The sequence below is a fragment of the Erpetoichthys calabaricus genome, chromosome 1, assembly GCF_900747795.2.
Source record: "Erpetoichthys calabaricus chromosome 1, fErpCal1.3, whole genome shotgun sequence".
In the NCBI taxonomy this organism is placed as follows: domain Eukaryota; kingdom Metazoa; phylum Chordata; class Cladistia; order Polypteriformes; family Polypteridae; genus Erpetoichthys; species Erpetoichthys calabaricus.
This window is the reverse complement of record NC_041394.2, coordinates 57,785,533-57,804,888: the sequence shown is the minus strand read 5'-3', so window position 1 is coordinate 57,804,888 and position 19,356 is coordinate 57,785,533. Positions and strand designations below refer to the sequence as shown.

Below are 19,356 nucleotides of genomic sequence, written 5' to 3'. Positions count from 1 at the left end.
CGACGTGAGAACGCGCGCAGCTGTTCAAGTTCCTCGGCCAATGAGCAGCTTTGCTCCGCCCCGATCAGCTCTTTTAGTCCGGCCCATCTCCGAAGTGCTAAAGAAACCGAAAGTGAACTTTAGTTATAAACCAATAAATCCAAAAGAGGAAAAATATGGCCTGTAGGCGTGACAGTGTCAGTAACTGCGGAGAAAGTCTAGACAGGGAGCTTAGCTGCAGCATTTGCTTTGAGCTCTTCTGTGACCCCACCTGCTTGCCGTGCGATCATAACTACTGCTTGTCGTGCATCCAGCAGCTATCGGACAGTCCAACGGGATGGATTACTTGCCCGGATTGTCGGCAGCAATGTGAGCGAGAAAGGCTGCGGCCGAATCGTCTGTTAGGTAGCATTGTTTCTACTTACAAAGAGCTGAAGTTGCAAGAGGACGAGAGAAGCAAGGTCCTAGATGGCGGCAGAGGGGATCGAGTGTGCAGGAAGACGGCGTCAGTGTGCCTGCAGCACAAGGAGACGCTGAAACTCTTCTGTGAAGATGACCAGACCGCAATCTGTCTGATATGTGGCTTGTCTAGGGCTCATAAGGACCACCATTTAAAACCCATTGAGGAGGCGGAGGAACAGTATCAGGTAAAAGAGTGCCTTGTTTAATTTTGCCAACATTCAGATGTAGTGAGAAGTCAATCAAAATGACACCTTTTATTGGCAAACTAAAAAGATTATAATATGCAAGCTTTCGAGGCAACTCAGGCCTTTTCTTCATGCATATTGGAAAAAAATACTAGTCTTCGTTTGCTGAGTAACAATACACGAATAAGAGTACCGGTAATATATGGAGTCCGGCAAATGAGAGGTGACCATACAGTCCATCAAGCTCGTTTAGTCAGCATATTGTCAAGTTCTCCCATTAGAAAAACAAAACGGTAAAAAAACTCCAGTAAACTAACGGTATGTACCTTGCAGTCCTTCGGTATCTTGTATCACCCCCCTCTTGCAGCCACCCTTTTGTTGACACCTCTGGTGCATGGACCCAAAGAGTCTCAGAGACTGAAGTTGTTGGATATTACATACTGAAAGCCTTGGCGACATCACAGCCTATTGGCAGGAAGAAGGTGATGCGTACGGATGTTGTGAGCAGGGGCATCCCAGAAAGGGTTATGTTTGCACAAGCTGGTGAACTGACAACTTTTTGTAAAGGTTCACAAGCTAGAAGTATTCACATTTAGTAAAATGTTATATTTCTTCTTCTGATGACTATACTTCAATAATTGCCAATCCATTAGAAAAATTCCCACACCTATCCACTTAATTCCTCCAAAATAACATCAAGTCAAGTTTTAAATGTCCCTAAAGTCCTACTGTCAGCCACATTACTTGGTAACATGTGCCACATGCCCGTAGTTCTGTCTGCGAAGAATAACTTCCCAGCATTTATGTGTAATTTACACCTAACCAGTTTCCATCTGTGTTGTTATGTGACGATGTAACAGATTTATTTAAGAAACATCCAAGGGATGTGCAGGTTAGATTGATTAGTGACTAAATTGTCTCTGTGTTTATGAGTTTGGGTGTGTGAAGAAGTGTTCTTGCAAGGAATGGTGCTTGATGCTGCCAGGATAGGCTCCACTCTCTGCAGCCCTGAACTGAGTTAATTGATTCACTTTATGGACTGATGGGTGGTGGGCAAGTCTGCATCTGAAATCCCGGCAGTAATTTGTATTGTATTCTTGATGATTGTGTGATTACAGAAGAAGAAATCCCAAGATATTCAAAAGATTGAGGGTGACCTGATCAAACTGAACACTTCCTGGAGAGAACAGAAAAATCAAATTTCGGAGGTGAAGGTAAGTATAATGAAGCTTCCCCTGCAAAAAGTTTTAGAAATGTAATGTTTTTGAATTGTTTGAAAATAAATTTGATCTTAAATTTAAAGTTGTAAAATTAACTTTTATCTATGGTCATAGACAAGATGGAGACTTTTTTGATCCTATGTAGCACCGCATTGCTTTTAAAGAATGTTATTTTTAGTTCTTAATACTCTGCTTTTTCTCCCATGTTTCAAAAATAAGCTTGTTGGATAACTGGCAACTCTTAATAGACCCCATGTGAACATGGGTGTGTGCGTGATTGGTCCATGTGATGGACTAGTGCCCTGTCTCGGGTTGGTTTCTTATGCACAAAGCAAAGGCTGAGGATGTTTTGCACCACATTGGGAGAGCAGACTTGAGAATGTTGGATTATGTTAATATTATTATGATAGTACAACTGTAGCAGCCTGGATTTCACTTCCACACTAGTCATTGTGTAAGTGTGGAGTTTGCATATTCTTCAGTTATTGACTTTGTCCTGCCCATTTGATTGAAATATAAATTATATTTTGAAAGAGAGACTACAACAAAATAGTTTTTTTTTAAATTTTATATAAAGAACTGCCTGTTCTCCATGTTAAATATACTATTATTCTGTTACTTTGTTTTAAAGCAGAGATGCACTTGTTTTTATTCCAGGTGCAGCTTCATTTCTTGACATATGAGATCAGGTCACAGTTTGACCAGATGCACCAGTATCTCTACAAAGAGGAAAAGGAAGCAATTTCAGAGCTTAAAGAAGAAGGAAAGTGGGCCATTAAAAGTTTGGAGACACAGCTACAACTGATCACCCAAGAAAAGAACCTTTTGGAAGTGGAGCTGGAGTTTCTCAAAAAGGAAGACAATGACTGGATAACAGTTAAGTGGAACATTCTGATTTAACACCTTTCTTAAACGAGTACTCCACCCAAAAATGTTTGTTAAATGTCCCTTACCCCATGTGGTTTGTAGTGATGGCTGAGAAAAAATTTTTAATCTCATGTTTTCATGCAGAATGGAGCTAACAATTTATGCTTTAATGGAAGCGAGTGGTGACTGATGGTGAAAAACAGCAGACAATATTAAAACGTCCATTAAAAAAATCTCATGTTACTTGTGTCATGTAATCCACTTTAAATCTTCCAGTTTGTATGTAAGAATCATTTATCCATATTTAGCAAAAATGGAATGCATTTTGACCACTGTTTTCAGTATACGACTGGTAGGCCTGACATAACCACATGGGTTACAACAACAACAACAACATTTATTTATATAGCACATTTTCATACAAAAAGTAGCTCAAAGTGCTTTACATAATGAAGAAATTAAAATAAGACAACATTAATTAACAGGGGGGACAGAAAAAACAAAAAAAAACTCCAGACGGCTGGAGAAAAAAATAAAATCTTTAGGGGTTCCAGGCCACGAGACCGCCCAGTCCCCTCTGGGCATTCTACCTAACATAAATGAAATAGGACTTGATGATGATGGTCATGCAGACTTCTGGCTTTTAATCCATCACTGTTGGAACATCACGGTGCTTTGAGTAGATGGTGGTGGCACAAGCCACCACTAAAAGGACACCGGGAAAGGAAACAGAAGAGAGAGTAGGGGTTAGTACAGATTTTAGAGCCACCACGAATAGTTATTATAATGAATTGGATATACAGATTGAATAATTGAATAAACAATATTTAAAAAAATATATATCATTTTTGGGGTAAAGTATACCTTTAAGATTAAAAAGTAATCTGTTACTATGAAGTGTTGAGTCAAGAGACTTTATGTGCTCTTGTACTTTAATTAAAATGTACAGGTCAGGTTGGGGAGCATGCACTGGTAACAGCATGTTGCCACACCCACTGCACAACGAAACAGCTCGGGGTCCTGGTTGGCTACCCCCCAGGCAGACATGTGGTCCAGTCCCACCCTCCAGAAATGACCTTTTATCTGCCACAGTCGGGTGTTACGCGGTCATCCCCTTGACCTGGTCCCGACACTGTTTTCCTGAACAATAAGGATCCTGCGAGCTCGATCACTCTCGAGGATTCACACCAAATGGCCATTGTGCCGTAACTGACACTCCCTCACAATGTAGTTAATGTACCATATTCAGGACTCCATGAGCAGCTGCTCACTCGACACACAAAAACAAACCAGCGATACCCAAGGATTCTCCAAAGAGACACAGTACCAAAGGAGTCCAGTCTTTGTCTCAGGTCACTCGATAGCATCCATGTCTCGCAACCATATAACAAAACAGGAAGCACCAGGACTCTAAAGACTTGGACCTTCGTCCTTTTGCATAGATATCGGGAGCACCACACACCCCTTTCCAGTGACCTCATGAACCCCGCTCTACCAGTCTTTCTGCTGACTTCATAGGAAGAGTCACCAGAGTCATGAATGTCATGAATGAAGGTCGACATTTTCCCCACAGACAGACACACTGCTGAAGGCTGTGCCGAAGAGGTCATTAAAGGCCTGGATCTTGGTTTTTATCCAGGACACTTGTAAGCCCAGACACTCAGAAATGTACCCTTGCAACAGTATTTTTTTTAGTTCTTGACTGACCACAAATTTCGGAGGTCAGTTTCTACCTCTGACTCATTGTGCATAAGATAAAATTAGCCAATAAATGTAAACAGTGTGCCACAGATTTACTAGATTACAGAGTACAACATGCACATATAATTCTTGAATACTGATACTTCTGTTGTTCTGAACAGTGTAGATTTGAATGTTACAGCTTCCAGTAACTGTCTATCATCAAGAAAGATCTGATACTAAAAAATAGTAAGTCTCATTTTGTAATTGAAGGCCTTAATTACTGAAGGAAATAAATACTTTCAACATGTCTCTTTTGTGTGCTAAATAACAAACAAGAGGCAACCCCCACTTTCTTCTTATGATTGTCAGTAAGCTCTGTTATCTACTTGGCTACATGTAGTTTCTTGTCAAGAAATACTGACATGTTATAGAGTTACATTTAAGAAAATATCGGACAACATTTACATTTAAAAACTCTTGGCAGTGCCTTAAAGTTTTACCAGATAGACCACTGTAGATGTGTGGTGGGCAGGCATTGTATTTTTAAGCCTGGTTAACCAGTTCAGGGGCTCAGGAGCCAAGCTTGGATTTCCAGCTCAGGACAGTGAATCTGTGAGACTGCCTCATTGACCACTGCACTACCATGCTGCTTTAAATAAATATCATCTTTACCTCATGGCTTTCTTATGATAGCTTTATGTATGTTCTGGATAACTCCACAGCTGTTTGCTTTGTGAAAGTAATACATCTGAAGTTTAATTAAGTATGATTGTTGGGGTTTTTTTTGTTTTGTTTTTTTTGCTACAGTTTCACATGTTTCCAGATTTTCCCCTATGTACAAATAAAGTTCTAAGTTTATTTATAATAAAATGTAAGTCTATTGAAATGAGTATAAAGAACCATATGAAAATTTGATATCAAGGCTGTATAAACAAGTACTGACTTGACCTTTGTTCTTCAGTGCAGTGCCTTGTATGAACGCCAAGGTAATATGAACTATCAATTTATACTACGCTTGCTACCGGTAACTATAAGATCCAAAAAGATTGTTAGATGGTGTAGTGTACATCAAGAAAAAAAAATTGTCAACAACAAAAGCAAAACCAGAGCAAACAAAAGTTTTTTACTAGTTTTTATTTATTCAATCCAATGTCTTATTTTTGTTTCTTTTTTATTTTAGGATTTGCAGAAGTACAAAACTAGTAAAAGGTAATCACCTCTTTTTAATATTATAATTTATTTTTTTTTAAGTATAACCCTATGACTCCTTCCACAATATAGATACTTGTTTCGTTATATACCTGTTACCACTTTTACTTAAAATTAAATTTTAAGTAAAACCTTGCACAATTTCATGTATCAATTGGCTTAATACCAAATTCCTTCCATTGTGTATAGAGAAGAATAACCCCCCCCCCCCTAAATATTCACATTTTGTTGTTTTGCAGCCTGAAATGAAGACACACACACACAATCCAGCTGGATTTACTCAAGGCAACTTATAACAACCAAGTGAAAGATAAAATAGCAACAGTTCTGGAAAAAAATAAAAAAACAGAATCACTGGTGCTTTAAAAATATCCCTAAAATACTTGTAAACCCAATCAAGCTAATTGGCTTCCACCAGTGATCAATTGTAATCATTCTGATTAGTTCAGCATAAAAACAGTTATTCCTGGAGCATCCCAGTGTTTGGAAGTGCAACTGAAATCAACCAGTTGTGGACAGGCACAATTCAGGAGATGGGTATAAAAATATTCCAAAGGCTTTATTAATTCCTAGGAACACAAAGTCTGTAATCAAGCAGTGGAAAGTGTGTGGCTTGTATGGGACAGCTGCAAGGATAAAAGCGACTCCTCAAGAAAGGCCACATTAAGTCTCAATTGTGCTTTGCCAAAACACACCTTGAAGATTCTGAGGCCAAATGGAAAAAGGTGTTATGGTCAGATAAGACCAAAATCAAACTATTTGGCCTCAATACCAAATGGTATATCTGGCAGTAAAATACAACTTACCATCCAAAAAGCACTATACCCTACAGTAAAGCTTGGAGGTGGTAACATCCTGTTTTGGGGGTGTTTCTCTACAGCAGGGACTTGGGCATTTGTCAAGACAGAAAGGAAAAATGGATCGGGCAAAATACAGTCAGATTCTTGAGGAAAATCTGCTGCCCTCTGCCAGAAATTTGTCAATGGGAAGAAGGTTCACCTTCCAACATTACAATGACCCAAAGCACACAGCAAAGTTGACCACACAGTGGCTGAAGGTGAAAAAGTTGAATGTTCTTCCGTGGCCTAGTCAGATCTCTGACGTAAACTCTATTGAAAACCTGAAAAATGCCTTGATGATTTCAATATGCCAACTGTCACCATCTGATTTGACTGAGTTTGAACAGTTCTGTAAAGAAGAATCTATCTTACTAAACCACAGTTAATATATGCACGGCGGACGCACCGAGGCGCATACGCACTGCGGCCTTGGCGCCTACCCCAGAGTTCACAGTCAAACGCAGTGGCTTCCCAAAACGCGGCAGATTCCCAGAGTCAGTAAGTGGCGCCCAAACAACACAACCTGTAAGCGCCCAAACAACACCACCTGTAAACTAGACTTGCTCTAATCCACTGTGCCAGTAATGTAGATCACATAACGGTCATTCAGTTTGGCGCCTGCCCCAGAGTCCAGAGTCAAATGCAGCGACTTCCCAAAACGCGGCGGCTTCCCAGAGTCAGTAGGTGGCGCCCAAATAACACAACGTAATGCGCTGTGGCGCCCGCCCCAGAGTCAAACGCAGCAGCTTCCCAGAATCAGTAGGTGGCGCCCAAACAACACAACCTGTGAGCTACACTTGCTCTAATCCACTGTGCCAGTAATATAGATCACATAAAAGTCACAGACTCTAACCCAGCGGCTTCCCAGACTCAGTGGCTGGCACACGAACACCACAACCTGTAAACGAAACTTGCTGTGCTCCACTCTGCCAGCAGTCGGTGTCAGCAAAGGCAACGGAATCGCGTCTCCACAAAATGAAACCGCTTTAGTACAGAGATATGCTTATGTAATTAAATGACATTTCCCCAGACGCACCCACCCTCCATGATATGTCATCCATCCAGATATCGGACGGAACAGACACTAATTGGCATTCTTGGATTTCTGATTCGCTAGCGAATCGCGGGCTTACTTGTGGGCAAATACTGCACGGTCTAGATGTGCAAAGTTGGTAGAGAAGTATCCCAACAGACTCATGGCTGTAATCAAAGCAAAAGGGGGTTCCATAAAGTACTGACATTTGGATCCTTTAACCATCTCAGTGATTTTTTTTTTTTTTTTTTTTTTTTTTCTGAACTATTGCTATTATCTCTTTCACTTGGCTGTTATAAGTTGTATTAACTAAATACAGCAGGAGAAATATTTTTGTGTGTGTCTTCGTTTCAGGCTGCAAATCAAAGAAATGTGACTATTTTGAAGGGGGGGGTGCTTCTTTTCTATACAATAAATATCTATACTTCTGGAAAGACTGGCAAGGATAAAATATGGTTGTTGTTTTTTTTTTTTTTTTTTTGATTTCTTTTTAAATTATACCTCAGCAATGTATAACTTTGCAAAAGCTGCTGAATCTAGGTCAAGATAGAAACTTGCCCTAGACAGGACACCATTCCTTCACAGGGATGAATCATGCCTACATTGACATTCACACAGTTCCAGTTTAGAATGGCCAGTTGACATAATTTGCACATCTTCAAGAAATTTAGGAGGAACATGCAAATGGCTGGTGACCAGATGCAGGATTCAATTCCAGAGCACCATCATTCTGCCCCTGGATTTAAAATATGATATCAATATTGTGTATGTTATCTTTTTAACAAAATTATAGTTGTCTTTTTACAAAGTTGATAGCAATATGCATATTAAAAAAAATATAAAAATATAGGTAAAAATATAATGCACTTACAAATATACATCATTTAATAAATGTTACACCCAGCATTCTCTGTGGTGCCTTTTTACAGAGATACTCTTATTTAACTAACAAATACACCAAAAAAAAAACTCAGTGAATACAGATTTTGAGGCTGTGTTACAAAATAGATGTGTTGCATTGGCCAAGTTACTGATTAGCAAACCCCACAATCAAATAAGTGTAATAGCCGTGGTAAAGAAAAGAAAATGAAGACACACACACATACGGTATTTTGGAACCAATTTCGAGCGCATCAGAAAGAATTTGTGTATCAGCTGGTGTGCCTCTTACACTTTCTGGTCCAAAAATACGGCATCTTAGAAAAGTTATAAATGCTGGGGAGCAGAAAAGGTGGGGCAAAGGGCAGGTTGGAGGTGGGTTAAGAAGAATTGCAGACCCACGTATGTGACGCCTTCCTCCGTTTCCCACAGACACAACACAGTCTCAGCACAAGCACAACATAAATCCTTCCTTCTCTCTTTTCTCTTCCTTTATCCTTCACTCCTCTGGTGAAGCTTCATCTTCCCCCTCCTGACTCTGGCTGTCTGAGTAGTGGCTGCTGGGTCCTTTTATAAGGCACCCGGAAATGCTCCAGTTGCTTGATGACTCCTTTCTGGCAGCACTTCTGGGTGTTTGCAAAAGAACTGCCCATAAGGGCTCAGCAGCTCCTGCTGCAGCACCCCCTGGCGGCGCCTGCGGATCCCAACAGGGCTGCACCAAATTCCAAATGTCATGAAGCCCTGTGGAAGTCTAAGGCACCGATGCAAACCAGGGGGGTTGCCATCTAGTGTCCTGGGGGAGGTAACACTGGAAAAACATGCTTCCCCAGTCCTTCCAGTGTGGAGGCGTCCTGGCCAGGCTAGGGCCCCGGCCGCATGTTACAATGTATTTATATTTGGAACCCTGTATGGAATCATTATGTACATATGTGGAGAGGAATCAGTATTATATATAGGAAACCTCCACGAGCCTCTTGAAACAACTGCCACCACCTACAAACCTGGATAAAGGCACAGTGTCCAGAATGCAGAGTGATGATGAGGTCGGGTATTGCATGACTGCTCAATAATGCCCAGTAACATCAATATGCCTGAAATGTGTCACTTGATATTCCCATATTGGTATTTTGTCAATACTTCATGAAAAAATAAAAGAATGATCTGTTAGTTATTTAAAATTATGTTCATAATAAGACTGTAAAGTCAGAATACTTTTAAGCTTACATAGATTCTGCTTATATACTCTTGATTTATATAGTAAAATAATCTTATTAGATATTAACTTTACTGATCATGTAATGTTGGCAAATCTGCAGTTGGGATTTACAGTCTCGCATGTACTATGGTGACAGGACATCTGTTAAATTTTAGAGTATCAGGCGTTAGCATTATTCTCTCTTTCCAAGCATGCTTTTTCCTAAGTAAGAAAGTATTATTTAAATTGAATACAAATTTAAATGGCTGAAAAAGTAATAATGTTACTGATGAGTCTGTGTGTTCTTTGTATGTTTGTGTTTTTTTTAACAAAGGCATTAACATGATCTTTTTTTCCTTTTATTTCTTCTGTTTGAATGAATATTGCTGTTAGAGGGAATTTACTGATGCCCCCTTCAGTGTGGCATTTACCTTTCACATTATTAATGATTCAACTGGAATAAGTGGGTTTAAAAATGGATGAATGGAAATTGTTACATAATTTTGTACACTTAAAATCCAGTGACGCTGTTAATGAAGTAGGATTTCTTTTTTATATTACTGGTAACATTTTTAAAGTTTTCTAAAGTTTCAGTATTAACAGGGGACACAGTAAATCTGTACAGAGATTGAGCCAACTATAAAGTTTCATCTCCATCTACTTTGCCCATTTCTGCTCATTAATCCATAGCCCAGTTGAAAATGTGTGCATTCACCATTGATTTTAATTTTCTTCTTTGTTAATACTTTCCATATCTACGTTCAGTGTGTTAAATGCTGTAACAGTGTCTTGGTGCTCTTTCTGTGCTTATCCATTTGTTTTAATTTTTTGAATTCTTGCTGTCTATAATTTTGAAGTTATTGAATACATTTCCAACAATTAACTAGTTGTTCTCATTGAATTCGTCTTTATTTAGGTCAGTGGAAAAAGTGGAAATGCCTGAAGCAATGAGTTATGACTTGGCCCATGGGGTTCATAGAGGTCCTATACAGTACAGAACATGGAAACGAATGTTGAATATAGTGCAGATTGGTATGTAAAGTGTATCCATGTGTTTTAGGTTTAAGGTATTTTAAAGTGCAGTGTCAAATTTCAAAACAATGCCTTTTTACGTGGTATCTTTATTATCATTTTAGGTGATCTTGACTTTGATCTTACGTTATTCTTCACAGGAGGAACAAAGTGCATCTTACAATAAACTAGCAAAAGAAGCCTTAATAACACAGAAGACAAACTTGCCCATGTCATTTGCAGTTATGTCAATTAAAAGTGCATTTTAACATAAGTTTTTGGCTAGAAAAGTTTCTTGAAAGTACTTTTAAAAATTACACTTAAATTAAAGCTCTTCCATTTAAATAGATTAAGACCAACCTGTTTTGTTTTTTAAGTGTGATTCAGGTTTTTGTAAAAATAATAGGACAATGTCCTGTTAGTGGTAATTTAAAATCTACCTACTGTATAATAAAATGCTAAGTTCTGTGTTCCCAGTCCCTGTGATTGGACAGTTTGGCTTTGGTGTGTGATTGGTCAGTTTCACTTTGGTGATGCAACGAAAGATGAAGTGCTTCAAGTGTGAGACACATGAGGAAGAACAGAGGTGTAGGAGGCATACAGAGATTCACCTTCAGTAATGGAAAAATAAAACTAGATAGAAGATGAGAATAAAGATAAGAAGTAGGCTTTACGGGAGCATGCTCGAGAGAGGGCTCACAAGTGAATGTTAACTTCAGCGTTATGTGATAAAATACATAACACAATGTTTCCTAGGTTAGGCATAACTACATGACTTTGGTTTAAAGTGAGGAATAATTTGAGTCATAGTCGACCCCCCTATTATACAAATAACACACAAGCATATGTGACAGAGTTTTGTGTTAGGTGGCTAAAAACATATGTGTCATTAGCCACTAGCTAGTGAATGTTCAGATTTTCACTTGCCATATTTTTACTCTTTTTTTTGACACGATCAGTCTGCTAAATTAGTGTGCAGCATTACATGCCGGCAAACACATGTAACATTACCATGTATGTGTTTACACAAAAAGGTTGCAAAGAAACTTAAGTCCCTGTCCAAGCATAAAACTTTTTTCCTCCAATCTCGTGTGCAAAGGAAATCAAAATTTTAGCGATTTTGAATCGGACAGCATGTCAACCATGACTGACAGGCTTATCATTCATTTCGAGTAAAAAGATAGGAGCTGGGTGGAAAAGCAAAAGTTTCAGACAAGTTGGCATTCGGACTTCAAATGGATTTTATACAATCTGGAGGAAGATGCAGTAATCTGCAAGTACTGCTACAGCAAGCCTAATGTAGCCAGTAAAACAGATTTTGTGGCCAGATCGCGCAGTTTTAAAACATGAAAATCAAACGGCACACTCCCAACTGCAAATGACATGCAGCAGACTGCGACAGCCGTGTTAGCTGCCAGCAAATGTGCCAAAGAATCTGAAGTGGTAAAAGGTTTCCAAACACAAACAAGACGAAAGATGATGCGAAAAAGATATGAACTTTGAGTTAAAATATAATCAACTTGTTATTTAATTTTACACTAATGAAACCACTTGCTTTGCTGCAAATAGAAAACAGTCGGGATGTTCCCCCAACATATCACAGCTAATTTCAAACATTACTTAAAAAAAAAACTTTAAAAAAAATTATGATGGTGCATCAGATTCTTCTGTGGTATTGTGGTGGTTTATTTACTTGATGCTTTGCCAATAACCCTTCTATTTTTCACAGAAACTGAAAAAATGCTTAGCTTTTGATGTGTGGGTTTAGTTTGATTCTTAATACATAAGGAAATTGCACATTTAGTTAATTTATTGAGAACAGTTGTGTTTTTAAGTAAGTCTTGTATGAGCCTGTTCATTGCACAACAAGAAGTGCTACTAAATATTTAATTTCTATTTATTTTCATTGTATTATTACATAACTGCTGTATAAAAACCCTATACTGTGTTTAAAACATCTACAAGTAGTTTGCCAAAAAATACTTTTCTGAAAATTGTATAGAAATGTTTATTTGTTGAAAAGTTCCATTTCATGCACTTTGGTTTTAATTTCAAATGAATTTTTTATAATCCAACTAATTGATTTAATTGACAAAATAATCACCAGATTAATCGATTATCAAAATAATTGTTAGTTGCAGCCCTAAAACACACACCTAATTTTGTCAGTTTCCTCCTGTTTTGCTCCATTATATCTAAGCAATATCTGGTCAATCAGTCTTATACAGCTATGTACAGATATGGGGTATTAGAGGTCTCCTTGAATAACTAAGTAATGGAAGAATCGAGAAAAATGGTGGGAACACATTGTGCAGTACACGATGGAAGTAACAATATCTGGAAACTATGAGAACCAGAAAATGTAATTGTGGCAGATATGGGAATATTTTCTTGCCAGGTAATTTTCTCCTGTTAGTGATCAAAGAAAAAATTGGTCAGAAGTGAGACATTTTGTGTAGAGTATTTCATTATAGATAATGCCTGATGTTTGTGGGTTTCCTATTATACAGGGTTAATTCAGCAACCAGGTGTATGGCTTTTTTCCTTAGTTAACTGTTGCCATCTTGAATAAAGTGTTATTTTTTCTTGTGTTGCCAGACCACCAAATTGATGAAACTATCCTGAAAAAACATATTTCTTTACCAATGCGTACTATTAAGATAAAATGACCTGTAATATGAAAGTATCTAGATGTGCTAGCCAAAGTTATTATAGTTAACGAAAACTAAAATCAAAACTGAAACTATTATTAAAAAAAACATTTTCATAAACTGAAATAAAATAATTATCAAAACCAAAATGAAAAACTAAAACTAAACAAAACTATTAAAGTAGCTGGAAAGACTATCCATCCATCCATTTTCCAACCCGCTGAATCCGAACACAGGGTCACGGGGGTCTGCTGGAGCCAATCCCAGCCAACACAGGGCACAAGGCAGGAACCAATCCCGGGCAGGGTGCCAACCCACCGCAGTGGAAAGACTAACTGAAATAAAATAATATACTAAAATATTTTTAGTTTTTGAATGAATATTCTTGCCATTAGTCTTTTAACCCTTGTAACTTTTAACTCTAAAACAGAAAGCCAACCACCACAAGCCGCCCACACATATTCCTCCAGTGAATGGTGGCTAGTGATGGAGGGCGGGTGATCATGAAGCATTTGCGAATATGTGCGCCTTAAGCATGTGAAATAGAAAGCGATTTACTGCACTGCCTTTCTTTGCGTTTGTTGTAAATGAAAATGTAAAATCAAACGGTTGAAATCGGAATGTGCTGGTCAACATAACCTGTACCATATGGACAGAACAATCATGAGTAACGTTTCAGTTTGTTTCTCAGGTGCCTGCTCTTCACTGACAGTAATTCACCTGTCACTTTGCACAGGAGAAATCATTTTTACTTTCTCGTATACGAAGTATAGAGAAAGTACAGTATAGTAATCATGAAAAAAGTCAACCTCGAGATTTTGATGAATCTCGACATTGTCACGCACGAGCGCTTAGGGAGCCGCGGAAGGACTCTAGAGCGAGCGCGAAACCCAAGGCCAAAAAGGAACGGATGAGACACCTAACTTCTTTTTCTTTATTTTCCTAGAAAGAAGGAAACGCCGACACTCTGACAAGGCATCACTACCAACACCTCCCTAAATTTTCCCCGGATGACATCACACTTTTCCCAGAAGACACTGCACCTCCTTACCCAGCAATCCTCTGATTCGGGGCCGGTCCAATCCCTATAAAAAGCCCTTCAGTATCCCATGTTTTTTGTCGAATGTGGAATGTCGATCGGGACACTCTGTAAAAAGTATATTTTTGCAAACTGTTCACTATACGGGGCCGGAAACCCCAAACCTTTATCTTGTCTTTGTGTATTCTTTTACAACATTTTAGACCTCCCTAAGTCTGAAAATATAGTGTTTTGGAAGTATGTCTGTGTGTGTGTGTGTGTGTATAAACACAATAACTTAATATGCAACGAGTTAGATGGATGAAATTTGGCATGTGGTTGTTATAGCAATATTGTAGATTTATATTAAGTTTTGGGCCCAATCCATCACCCGGAAGTGGTACTTTACCTGAACATATGCTTGATTTTTTTTTTTTTAATTCATGCAGCTGCAGAGTCCGATTTATTCAACTTTACTTTTATAATAATTGTTCAATAAATTATTAATTTGATTTGTTGTTGATGGTTTTTTAATGTACATAATATAAAAATCATTGTCCAGCGGTTTACTACTCAAATATCCAACCCCATATCGGAGTACATAAAACAGCACTGATCAAGAGACTGACTAGGTCATCATACAAGATCAGCATATTGTTACTGACCAATCACTTTTGCAAACCACGTAGTGTAATAAGCTTCCACTAACATTAAACTCATAGCCGGATCCGTTAAGTGTACAGTTCTGTCTGATTGTGACACAAAATGAAACTCTGTAGCAGCTCCATGCCATAATTACTAAAACTAAAACTGAAACTAACCGATATAAAAATAAAATAGAAATGTCTTTGTGGAAAAAAAAACTAAATTAAAACTAAAAATACACAATGAAGGAAAACTAAAACTAAACTGAATTTCCAAGTAAGGTCAGAAAAAATATAGAAATAAAAACTAATATAAAAAGGCAAAACTATAATAACCTTGGTGCTAGCATAGTGTGATGTGAGATTTTATCATTGATGTTTCTGATAGTGCTTGCTTTTATCCACTGTTGATCACCCATTTTACCACAAATTTTGTTATGTCCATTCTTCTGTCACTGCATACTATATGGGGTAAGTAATATATAAAAAATATATTTTTTGGGCGGGAGTATTCCTTTAATCTTACTGGAAGGCAACAATGCCAAGTTGTCTTGACCTAATCCAAATGCAAAAACTAGAGGTATGCATGCAGCTGTCTTGTTTTAAATGCAAATATTTAAAGTTGTTGATACATTATTCAAATAAAATCACTTTTAATTTCATTTTTAAATGTAGCTTCAACATTTTATCTTGCCAGGCCCTAAGAAACTCACCCTGGATCCAGAGTCGGCACATCCCTCCCTAGAGCTTACTTCTGACTACACATCAGTTCAAGACTACTCAAAGGATGTTACTTCTCCAGACAGACCAAAATGTTTTTACCCTTGCCTAGACTTGCTTTCCTCTCAAGGATTTAGTAGTGGAAAACATTACTGGGAAGTGTTAGTTCCAAAAGAAAGAGGGTGGGCATTAGGAGTTGCTGGAGAATCGGTAAACAGAAAGGGTAACATTCCTTTAACAGCCAAAAATAAATTTTGGGCCATGTGGATTGAAGATGGAAAATTCTGTACCTCAGAGGCACCATTTGTTGTTGCTCCAGTTGGTAATTTACCTGGGATAATCGGTGTCTATCTGGACAAGAATGCTGGACAAGTGTCATTCTACAACGCAGATGATATGTCTCATATTCACACAATCCTTGATGAATTGCCAAGAAAGGTATTTCCGTATTTTAGTCTTGGAATAGCTAAAACTGGTTTATCCTTGAAATCGGGTCGTTTGTCATTACACCATGTTCAGTTGTAATTTCATGCCTGTTAATTTCTTGGATTGCCGATTTACAGAATTTTTCACATAATTAAGAATAATTAATTTACTTTAACTGTACTCACAATACAGTAAATGAGTGGGTGGACGTCACAAGATCCAGAGGTCTGTTCAAGGATTAACATGTAATATGCTGTGCAGTTATGAAGAAAGTTGAGTTTGTGAGTGAAATAATAACATTCAGAATGAAAATCAAGACATGAAGTCCTAAACACTAAGAAGCTTTGTGTTATTCATTAAACCGATAAGGGAAAGTAAGTACTTGTTTGCTTTTCTGAAGTTTGGACTGTCTTGTCTTTTATTCTTTGTTCTTCCAGCAGCAGCTCTAAGCTAATTGGCATTTAACTTTGAAAATCATAGGAAAAAAAACAATGTTAAGTATGTACTGAAACATTTTTTTCTCCTCAAACTAATAACTCCTCTCTTTTCCCCTCTTGGAGGGTATACATCCTTTTTTCTAATGGCCTTATGTATTATTACTACATGTCAGTTGCACTGTATCAGGTGAATTTAGGAAAGGAACAGAGATTTAGACTAGAATTGCCAATTACTCTATTTGATAGGAAAGCTAATGCTTAAAAATATGAAAATAGTTTTCTTCTTAGCCCTGTTACACTCCTTTTGGCTTTAAAGAGAGAGTGTTTTTGTGTTAGAATGCCACACAAGCATAATCTCTCCATCCAGCACCCAGTTTTGCTTGGGTGGAACTCTTCACCTTGTGACAATAACAGTATAGCTGGTTACAAATTTATGAATGGCTGGATTTTTTTTTATTTTTGTTCTTGGGCTCCAAGATGGTGTTGGTTGTTTGATACAGTATTTATACTCATTGACATTATTCACTGGCATCATAGCAGTTGTTTTTTTTTCTTACAAAAGAACATGGATTAGATCTTCAGTTCTTTTGATTCTGATTTAAAAGCATTGCTCCTTCAGTCTGTAATGAACAAATCTGGCTGTAAAGAGGCAAGAGTTAATTAGGTTTTTAAAGAGTAGTGACAAAAGAAATCCTAAAGAAAGATTGAAATCATAATATGAGCAGTCAGGTGCCGGTGTAAAGCTAGTGGAAAAAAATCTCTTCTAACTCTTGTGACTGCTGGGATTTCTCCATATAAGTCCTGATAGGTGCTTTAAGGTATTTGTAAGGGCAGTGAAATATGGCCAAGCTCAAAACATGGTATGATAAGAGAATGATGACCAGTTTTAGTGGATTGTGCCCAATTTGTAAATAATACAATTGTAATTGAGAACAGAATTATGTGTTTCTTTTTTTTCTGTTTGTAGCTCTGATAATCGCAGTGCATTAGTTTTGCACAAAACTGGTATGGTCAGGCAAGAGCAATGCATTAGAAATTGATTACAGTGGGCATTCTTGCAGTGTTTTTGGCTTATATTGTAGTGATAACGAAACAAAGTATTTGCTTTATGTCAAGCTACATGAATCATTGTTGAATCCATTTTAAAAAAAACCTGCCATTCATTTTTTTTATTTTTAAGGAAAAACTTTATCAAAAAGAAGTCTAGTGACTTTCTTCCTTGTTGATTCACATGTGAATGAGTAAAAGTGCACTAACAGGACTTGAGCTCTCTTGTCAATCACATGAAGATGCAGGTTATTCTTGGAGGCAAACGTGCACGACATCTTCTTATCCACTTAATCCAAATTAGAGTTCCAAGGAGAAGTTTTCACATTTCACACACATACAGTGGCTTTAATTTGGTTTTGTTTACACTGATCATAAGAAAAAAAAAATTTAATGTCAAAATGAAAAACAGAGTAGCCTACAAAGTAGCCTAAATTAATTACAAATATAAAACACACACAAAGAATGAAGTCAGTATTAAGTAGATGCATGTTTGACACCCATTCCAACCTTGAGTCTTTGTGCACAGGTCTCTCTGTATCAGCTTTGCATTTCTGCCATTTTCCCCGTTGTTCATTATAAGACTGCTTAAGCTCTGTCAGGCTTCGTAGGGATCGTGACTGAACAGCCATTGTGAAGTCCAGCCTCTTTTATAAGCTAGCTGATGTGGTTCAAGTAGATGTATAGACCCAATTAAGAATAATTATGTTGTATATATTATAATGTATGTTATGACTCTGAGGCTAAGGATCTGCGCTAGTATCTGGAAGGTTGCCTGTTGAAATCTCATTACTGCCATAGGGTATCCTACTCCGTTGGGCCCTGAGCAAGGCCTTTAACCTGAAAATTTCTCCATGTGTGCTGTGCAATGGCTGACTCTGCTCTCTGACCTCCAAAGGTCAGGTGAAAATACAGTTTACCCTCGGGGAGTAATAAAAAAAGTCAAATCAGATATGTTGGTGTGAATGTCATCAGGTTTGGGAGCAAACTTTAGTCATGCGTACCATGAATGAACACAACTCGTAACTTTCTATAACTGTCAAAAAGGTGCAATACCCAGGAATCCTATGTGAAAAAATAATTAACCCTCCTTCAATAAATAGCTGGTTAGGGCCTCAGCAGCACTAACTGCAAGTGGACAATTTGTGTCATTATTCATGAGTTTTTTTGAGTGTTGTGGAGGAAAGTTTGACTATTCCTCCTTGGCAGAACAAGATCGAACTCATTGAATATTCTTTGTTTTGGAACATTAAATTCTCAATTTAACTTCTTTTGACCCCAGCCATTTACAAGTGGGCCTGCTTCTGTATTTTGGATGATTTTCTTGCTATGTTTTCAGTTCCAATTCATCTTGAGCTCACACATGGATGACCTGCCGTGCTTCAGAAGAATGCTCTTAACATATTCGAAAGAATGGTTCCTTTAATGCTGGAAAGTCATCCAGGCTCTGTTCCATCAAAGCTTCTCTAAACCATTATCTTGTTTGACGAATGAGGTGTTTTGGTTATTCCCAGACATAACTGAGCTCTTTCAGTTCATCTATTTGATAAATTGATCCATGAAATTCAAACCACTTTAGATAAGTAGAATGCCCTGCTGTGGAGGTAACTGAAATTAATAATCAGACATTTTAAAGGATAAGTTTGGTATTTTTCAAGTCAAAGTTATTTCTTCACAAGCAAGGTAAATATGCATTTTGTCAAGCAAAATTGTGTTTCAAAGTTAGGCGCTTTCTATAAATTTAACAAATATCGTGCCCACACTAGCACTTGACAGTGGAGGATAGGGGGCACATAGAAAAAGCTTAAAAATCAACTATGTCCATTTTTCAAGCCAAGACAGCTGATGAGT

The 19,356-nt window shown here is 37.8% G+C and overlaps 1 protein-coding gene across 1 annotated transcript; it reads left to right on the top strand.

Moving 5' to 3' along the window:
• Positions 1 to 19,257, top strand: LOC114650531 (nuclear factor 7, brain-like). Its single transcript, XM_028800216.2, has 6 exons — positions 1 to 626; positions 1,745 to 1,840; positions 2,504 to 2,722; positions 5,577 to 5,605; positions 10,468 to 10,583; positions 15,573 to 19,257. The coding sequence occupies exons 1-6, from the start codon at positions 156 to 158 to the stop codon at positions 16,118 to 16,120; spliced, it is 1,479 nt and encodes a 492-aa protein (XP_028656049.2). The 5' UTR covers positions 1 to 155; the 3' UTR covers positions 16,121 to 19,257.
• Positions 19,258 to 19,356: the final 99 nt, after the last annotated feature.

What these genes read in the sequence shown, in the direction of transcription:
- LOC114650531 (XM_028800216.2), top strand. Translation starts at nt 156, where the DNA reads ATGGCCTGTAGGCGTGACAGTGTCAGTAACTGCGGAGAAAGTCTAGAC. An exon ending in AGGCGGAGGAACAGTATCAG is followed by an intron (nt 627 to 1,744) that starts GTAAAAGAGTGC and finishes GTGTGATTACAG; the next exon opens with AAGAAGAAATCCCAAGATAT. An exon ending in GTTGAATATAGTGCAGATTG is followed by an intron (nt 10,584 to 15,572) that starts GTATGTAAAGTG and finishes TTATCTTGCCAG; the next exon opens with GCCCTAAGAAACTCACCCTG.